Source organism: Habropoda laboriosa, unplaced genomic scaffold, assembly GCF_001263275.1.
Source record: "Habropoda laboriosa isolate 0110345459 unplaced genomic scaffold, ASM126327v1 scaffold222, whole genome shotgun sequence".
Taxonomy (NCBI): Eukaryota; Metazoa; Arthropoda; class Insecta; order Hymenoptera; family Apidae; genus Habropoda; species Habropoda laboriosa.
In genome coordinates this window covers 40016-48421 of record NW_017100319.1, presented here as the reverse complement: position 1 = coordinate 48421, position 8406 = coordinate 40016, and the positions used below count along the sequence as shown (strand labels likewise).

General features: G+C 42.3%; 1 protein-coding gene across 2 annotated transcripts in view; it reads left to right on the top strand.

Moving 5' to 3' along the window:
• The window catches only part of LOC108574154 (eukaryotic translation initiation factor 5B-like), a 13515-nt gene extending 9191 nt beyond the window's left edge, over positions 1-4324 (top strand). For both annotated transcript variants that reach the window (XM_017936681.1, XM_017936682.1), the window contains 7 exons: positions 1237-1275; positions 1384-1428; positions 1506-2123; positions 2437-2506; positions 2776-2991; positions 3095-3329; positions 3415-4324. In XM_017936681.1, the coding sequence (XP_017792170.1) occupies positions 1237-1275; positions 1384-1428; positions 1506-2123; positions 2437-2506; positions 2776-2991; positions 3095-3329; positions 3415-3600 (1409 nt within the window). In that variant the 3' untranslated portion in view covers positions 3601-4324. The remainder of the gene's footprint in view (positions 1-1236; positions 1276-1383; positions 1429-1505; positions 2124-2436; positions 2507-2775; positions 2992-3094; positions 3330-3414) is intronic.
• The last annotated feature ends 4082 nt before the right edge of the window (positions 4325-8406 follow it).

Genomic DNA, 8406 nt, shown 5'->3' with positions numbered 1-8406 from the left:
CAGGACTGATAATCTTAGATAATTTACTAAAACTTAATCTTCGTTACTGATTTCTACGTAAATGATACTACATGCAATTCTAACTTTATTACAGCGAACGGTTACGAGTAAGATCGTTCGTATACCTACCGCGACTCTCGTTGAGAGAATGAGAAAATTTTCAGACGATAACGCGAATTCGAGTAAACTGTTGAACACACCGAGACGAAATATACGCTTATTCTTCGTAACGTTACGATAAATACTAACAGGATGTTCGCATTATTATCTACGTTTAGTATCGTTAAACCTGTCCACCACCCCGCATCCCCCCTCGGCACCGTGACGCAAAAAGAATTTAGAAATGAAAATAATCGTGCCAGATGATTGAAAGAAAAGTTCAATTTTTGTCCTTGCACGAAAATTTGGAAAGTTAGAAGAGCTGTGTCTAGAGCGAGAGAGTGCGTTGTACCGAGGTAAGCTTCGTTACGTGCTTTACATTTCTTCTAATAATTCGGTCGGCTGACATTTTGTTTCTGAAGTGAAATTGAACGATTTTCGGCTGTTAAGAGAGAAAAGAGAGTATATAAATTTGAATAGTAACAATCGCAACGGATGACGACGCCAGGAACGGATAATCGTGGATCGAAATGTGGGGCAAAACGACGGTCCTCGCACGAATTCTCTAAAATATAATCCTAACGAAAATCGTAACACAAACGAACGTCAATTTTCATCGAAGAAACAGAAGCGGTGAAAAACACGTTGCTAAGTACATTATCTATATCGTGTGTGGGTTTTTTTTTCAATTGACCATCATTTGTTGATCACCGTGACTATAATCGGAAACACGTCGAAACAAGACGAGAACAATAATAAAAAAAATCATCGTTTTTCCTGCGCAAATCGTGGCTGCGCGACGTTTATCGTCGCAACAAATGAATATTACCGAGTTTCCGGAACAATTTCATCGGCGATACTCTCCAGTTCGAGGTTTTCTAATATCCTAATTCACATTGGTCGCACACCATCGTATGTTTCAACATTAATCTTAGACTTTTCGTGTATTCTGACAAATTGTGTTTTGTTATCCTAATACAAATTTTCCCCGATTTCTTCCTCTGGCTGACGTGTTTTTGTTTTTTAACCACAGCTGCAGTTCGTGTGCACACGTCACGTTTATTTCAGACAGAGACACGTAGCACCAGGAGAATCCTTTGTCGTTAACCGAATGTTTATGTTTCATGTATCCCATAGTGCCAGATCTTCCGATGACAGAAAGAGAATTACGCAAGGGTCAGTAAAATTTCTCCGATACACGTTTATATAATTAGTGCGGGTTACGTACTCTTTAGGTACATCGTATTTGTCCACGTTTTTTACACGTCTGTTCGCAAATTTTAGCGCGAGCGTTGCAACCTGATTTGGACGAGTCGAAGCCAGTAAAAGGTACGATCCTTGTTGAAACTTGCAGTGTTTATGTTGTAGAAAAATGTGTCGTTGTTACCGTTCCGTGTATCTTGTAGTGGTTAAAATAGAAAGGGAAGCGGAATCGAAGCCGGAAAAGAAGCGTGGATCTAGACGGGAAAAAGCGGAAACGGAACGAAAGGAAGAAGCTGTTAAGGCTCCAGAACCTGTGAAAGAAGCTCAACCTATACCGGAGCCTGTTAAGGAACCTGAACCGGTACCGGAAGTCGCGGAAGAACCTGAACCCGTGAAAGAACCCGAACTTCCGAAAGAATCTAAACCTGTGAAAAAGGCTAAACCTGTGAAAGAATCCAAAGCTGTAAAAGAATCTAAGCCCGTGAAAGAACCAGAGCCTGTTAAAGAACCCGAACCAGAACCTGTTAAACAACCCGAGCCTGAATCTGTTAAAGAACCCGTTGAAGAACCTGAACCTGTCAAAGAACCCGAACCAGAACCCGCGACAGAAGCTGTGAAACCGTCAGAACCGGAAGTAAAGCTAGAGCCAGAAAATGTGCCAGAACCTGTTAAAGAACCGCAGCCAGTTACGGAAACTGTACAAGGGTCACAGGCAGAAGCAGTTCGAGAACCTACACCGGAAGCAAGCGCAGAACCTCAAGCTACGGATGCTGTAAGTGAATCGGAGGGAACAGACAAAAAGGAGGCAACGGACAAAGATGGTATGTTGTTAGATACCTCGAACGAGGCGTTCAGATAGGAATTGATTCGATAATAATTATTGGATAGACGTATCGAGGTAATCGGCGAGTACAAAGTATAAAAGGATGGTTATGATTGTCATGGTCACCCAGTCTGCCTGATGTTGCATGATGTACGTGTTTCGTAACGTGTATGATCCCTTGCTCGATGTTAGAAAAAACTTCTTGTACCGTATCGTATTGCACGGGACGGGAAGCTTGATTCAATTTAAGATTAGAAAGTTCGATCAAGCGGTAGAGGCGAATGGTAGTAACTTGGAAATTTGAATTTCAGTGAAACACGACAAAGAGGAGTCGGTGAAAAGAATAGAGCAGTACCTTATTAAGGCCGCCGAGGAGGCAAGGTGCGTAGCTCTATGAATGTTGGCACCTACCAACGATCAAACGTTACGTAACAAGTCGACGCTTTAAAATAATAGTATCGACATAGTTATCGATACGTGCGCGGAACGATTAACATCGTAACATTGATAATCGGCTTCTAGCCGATACGCTCGCCAAAATTTTAACCTCTATTCATCTTAATTCATTTATCGGACTATTAGGGCATTGTTATCCCGAAATACCGATCGAGCGGTAAAAAACTATTTTAATCGAACGTTCGATAAAATAGGAGCGACGAAGAGAGGAGACAGGCTGCGGAGGAAGAAAGGGTGAAGCTCGAAGTGGAAGAGTTGAAGGCGTGGGAAGCTTTGGAGGCAGCGCAGGAACGGGCAGCTCATATCGATGAGATACTTGAACAGGAAAAAGCCGAAGCCGAGAGGCAAGCCGAGGAGGCGAAAGTCGAAGCTCAACGATTGGAAACGGAGAGAATACTCGAGGAGGAAAGGTAATTTCTTGCACTGGCTCCTACGATTTTCTCCGGCAATACGTCGGGATGTCTTTCAGATGCGTAATATTACAACGGTGCCATGTCGATTTTCTACATTTAGGAAATTAGAAGAAGCTAAGACAACGGCGTTGCTGCAAGAACAGGAGCGAATGATCATCGAGGAACAACTGGAGAAGGATCGTGAGAAAGAATTGAAAGAAGAGAGGCTAGCGAACGTTACGTTCGAAAATGTAGACGAGGTGAAAGACATCGATCGTTCGGTTATATCCTGCGATTTCACCGATCAGGATAGAGAAGAAAGGCCGTACGATCCGGTGACAGACGACGACACGAGGGTAAGCACCGATATCCAACGATCCCACCCGCCGAGTCAAATCTTTTCTCGTACCTTTCTTGCTTCTCTTCTCTTTGTTATTAAAGATCGAGGAAGAAATGATACAAGAGGAGGAGCAGTACGACATGACGGAGGATCCTTTCGTGGAGGAACCACTAGGAGCGGAGAGCAAACCGGAATGCGGCGCGAATGCTGTCGAAGAATCGCCACAAATTGAACAAGTGACATCCGGCGGAGAAGAGAGTTTCGAATGGGGCGACGGAGAGGCCTAAAGCTTCACAGAAATTCTGTTACATGCTATAATTGTCGCGTCCCAGACTATTGTCGTTGCACCTCATTAAGTCGCGCGCATAGCAGAAGGATGAACATTTGCCAATTATGAGTGTCGTTGAACGTGGTTCGGTTTAAATTGCTTTCGATCCTTCTTCTCTTTTCATTATTCATTACTCTCTATCTTTTATTAACTCGCACCCATGCATAGGATTTCTTGGCAAGATAAGTTTGGGCAACCACCTATGGTATTAAAAGTAACGCTGTGAATGGACTTTCTATTGTTACGCGTGTATTCGATCATCGTATTAATCGTTCGTACGTTCTTTTCTACCGGGAGAGATTGTATCGTTGAACGCAAGCAAACGAAGATGTGCCTCGGGAAATTCGAAGAAGATAACAGGCAGACGAACAGATTGTACGTTGTTATATTTATTTCGTGTAATTTATCTCGTTACACGTCAGGTTCCAACATTTCGTTTAATCGATATATCAGAGAATACTTTACCGAGTCTTACGTATCGTATAAAAGAAATTATTAATTGCACAAGCGGTCGTGTTGGAAACGGAAGTCTAACGGCTACGCGAAACAAAGTGATCTGCAATGTACCGAAAGGTATCTTTTCTTTCTTTTCTTTCGCTCTGCTCTTCAGCAAAGCACTTTCACGCCTGTAGCACGCACTATATGTATATTCATGTAATACGTAATTTTGTCTACACTTCTACACCAATAAATGATGTTAACATTTGAATATCGTTCACGAACATATTGTTTACAACTACGCCTTTCACGTTCGACGTTAACGAAGCGAGGAGAAGGAACGTGTTTTACGGGAGCATCTCCTTCGAGATACTTTCGCGTGATGAAGTTATTTTTACGCATATTCCTAATTATGCGAAGTAGGTCAAACGAAAGATAGACTAGCTCGAAACAGGCTCTAAACATTGTGATTCTGACGGAAAAATGAGGTTAAATATGTATGCCAACCGCCTCTGGATAACTCGTTATACTAAATGCGTATCTTCATATGGGTCAACCATACAGTTCTATCTTTATCTCCATCTAAGGTTCACCGTTAATTTCGTCTAACTATCTGACAGAGAAAAAAGGAAGAAAGAAAAATGGTGTACCAGTTTTAAGACTATTTTCAGTAGGAAGAACGATCGCGCACCTTGACCTTGGTTAATGTTACGTAACATCGTGGTTAATAGCAAGACCGAGGAAATCGATGATGAAAACATCGATGAACAAAATAGGCGTATGTACGTAGTTTCTGAACGTTAATCAGCGGTTCGTCGTTTCCTGAGAACAATCGTTCGCCAAGAACGTGTGATTCGTGGTAAATTACGAATGTAGGATAAAATGGTATTTTCTTCTCTTTCCTTTGTCAAGCTTCGGCTGTAGAAGACGATTGTAGGCACGATTGGCCGTGTCGTTTGATTTTCGAAATGAAAAGCCGTAAGTGACAAGGCAAAATCGTTTGTAAAAGGCAGGAGGGTCGTAATCAGGAAACCGATGATCGTCCTAAACGTCCGTCGGCGGTACGTTGGCCTACCGGTACTATCATAATTTTCGGAAATGAGCACCGAGATTAGAGAGAATTGACGTCATCGTCGCGACAATAAAAAGAGGGATTCGCGTTCGTTTGTCCGTCCGTTTGCGAGAACGGTGCGTATATCACTGACAACGAATCGTCGAGAAAGCGGGATGCGACGTAAGCACAAGTACGTGCGCATAGATCTATATAGATACGTATACGTATACGTATGTAAATCTCCACCTACACAACGGAGATGCTGCGAGCGTAGGTTGAGCACATTATTTCTCAATTAAGAAACATGAACGTGAAATGCTTCCAGCCAGCTTCCTTCGATCGTTCGACGTCTTCGTTTTGCTTCTAATAGCTAAAAAATAATTTTTAAACCACATTTTTATTCTCCCCCCTCTTCTTTTTATTTTTTATCGCGCGTATTTGTGGAAAGTTTGAGTAGCAGTTCAGTTGCGTAGTCTTAAACGATAGATAACGGCGGCAAAGATATTTCTGGAGCGACAGAAATTTTCTGACGTTCTCTATTCACACTTGAGAGAGAATATTCGTCCGGGTTCGAGTCTTTTTCAAGTCGTTCAAGAATCGAGCATTTTTAACCAATTACTTCCACAAAATAACACCCCTCCCTTGTGTGCGTGGCATTGACAATGAATCGACTGGATGGTTTAACGCTAACGTAAGAGTAAACCGGGGGAGAGGGGGTTGTGAAACTCGATTAAATTTCTTCCATCTTCAAGGACTCAAAAATCCCCGAATTTCACGACGACCGCAACACTGTTTGGCGCCAACAGAACCTTAACTCGGGAATAGATTTCCGTACGTGAAGCACACACACACAGAGAACTAAGAATTGCGTCATCGTCATAGCGTTAACGATTTGTTGAAATATTGTTTACTCAAGTTGAAGCGAGAAAAAAAGAAAAAGGAAGAAGCTGTTAAAAATTTTTTCAAGGTAATGTGTAGAGAAAAACGAAGTAGCTAGTTAAAAAACAACGTGAAATATATCGATACGAAGGATGTCGCAATATTGTTAGTTAAAGAGTTATTGTTTAATATAAAAGCTAAACGTGTCTAACCAACGGGGCCAGCGGTAGGTAATTGCAATTGCCGTTCGTATGATGAATGACGACGAATGAAACCGTCATTGCTGTCGTCATGGTAAATCGATGACGGAGGTACGGTTTCACGCCGACTCGATAAGGGTCTCTACTCCGGGCGATTCTCCGTTTCCTTTTTTAACGAAAAAGTAAAAGTAAGGGATAACAACGACAAAGGGATAAAAAGTTGTGAAAAATGTGCTGCCGTAGATTATTCGGTGTTTTCGCGTGAGGGAAAAGGGTGAAAATTTGAAATTCACAGTGCAAAGGCAACTTGGTTGCCCAATGTTCGGAGCTGACGTCAGTGCAGAGTTGTTGGCGCCACTGTCCTATGACGTCATTAGGGGTGTACTTGGGGTGGTACGCGGGGGTGGTCGGGCTTCAGAGGCGTAGAGTTCAGGAAGCAGCGATAAGAATTTTCCCGTTAACCCTGACGTTGAAATAGAATATTTAGTTGGTATTAGAGATTAAAGGGTCTAACGGTCGTTCGCCAAATTTTTTACGCTTTCTAAACAATCGTATCGTATGTTGTAAATTCAACCAAGTTAATCGAGCAAGTGAAACTATAGTCGCAGAATAATTTCCGATTATCCGTTCATTTTCCTCTATTCGATAACGTTAACAACGTCGGTTGATACAACGGTAAAAGCAAAGAAAATTCTAGCCGTCGTATTGTTATCCGGGTGGTACAAGTTTCAGTTATAAAAATTGATAGTACCAAGGGTATGAATTGTAGACGAGCTTTGTAGCTATTCCCTATCTTCTATCTGTATCTTGATACGGGGTTGCCTCGTAAAATAAACGAAGAATTCATTATTACGCCACTGGGCTAGGCTGTCAAACACGTGCCGCCTCCAACCCTCCAGACCTCCGCCATTTTGGTGTTGAAGTTGCGTATCTCATCCTCTCTCGTCCATGTAATCTCAGTTCATACTACTCCAACCTTCCTCTTAGTCCACGTTATTTTACCGATTCTTTTCCGCGAACCCAGTAGCGTAAGCTCGTATAAAGGGCGATCGTAAAAGCGAAAGCTAAACGGCACGAGAAGCTTCCCCGTTGAACAAATAACGGAGGTATTCCCTACAATCACAACAACAATAACAGGCTACGGTACGCCTATTTTTTCGTTTCATTTTTTCCAGGATTTTCCGAAGGAGGATTTTGCAAGGTTATGTGGATTGCAAGAGAAGAACATCAGAGTGTTTTCTCGCTCTTTTGTGGTACGAAATTTTGCAGTTACTTTAATAAGAAGAAGAAGGCGAAAAGAGCGGTGAACGTCATCGACCATTAATCGATCACCGTTTAAAGGGAAAAGCTTCGAAAGCATCGCGGAAGAGAGCAGAGATGAAATTAGAAAGGTCACCGACATTTTTGTCGGTTCAAGATGATTTCTTCTGTGCTTTCCCTCTCTCTGGCCTCTCTATAAAATCGCGAAGAATTTGAATTTTTCGAGTACGCGATGTTATCCTGAGTCATCGATAAATTCCTCTCCTCTTAGACTAATATTCGGAAATGGTTACTCTGTACAATACTACACGTGTACATACGTCGGTATGCAAACGTCACGTGATTATTTAACCTATTTATAGTACGTGATGCGGTGAAATAGCAGTAAACTGGCGAAATCCCGCCAATCATGAGCAAGAACTTTTCATCGAACCGATGATAACGTTCACTTTCAGCGAATAACTTTCTCGAAAAAAGGTTCGCCTGTTTATCAGGTGACGGTTGAACTGCCTCGCGAACACGTGAAAGGGCTCGAGTAAGATGTCCTGCTTTAAAACACGTACTTACATACGTATGGGCATATGACTATACATATGTATATTTGTGTACGAACGTACCGAATATAGAACCCATAGGGTAGGATAGAGTGTTGCGCGAAGCAAACGATACAATTGGGCAAATGAAAGTAGGTGACTGTGAACAATGAGCCACGACGAGCCAAGAATAAGATTCTCTATGACGCATTGCAGTGAATCACAATTGAGATACGTCACTCACTCACCGTCGAATTTACGAACTGTGAGACAACCTCGTGTCCCATCGCGTCAAACCCCATCCTTTCTCTAATACGATTTCAACCGCGAACTGTGGCGACGAAATCGACTTAGATATGCTTGAAAATACCCTGATTCTCGCGCGCCAACTCTCTCTCTCT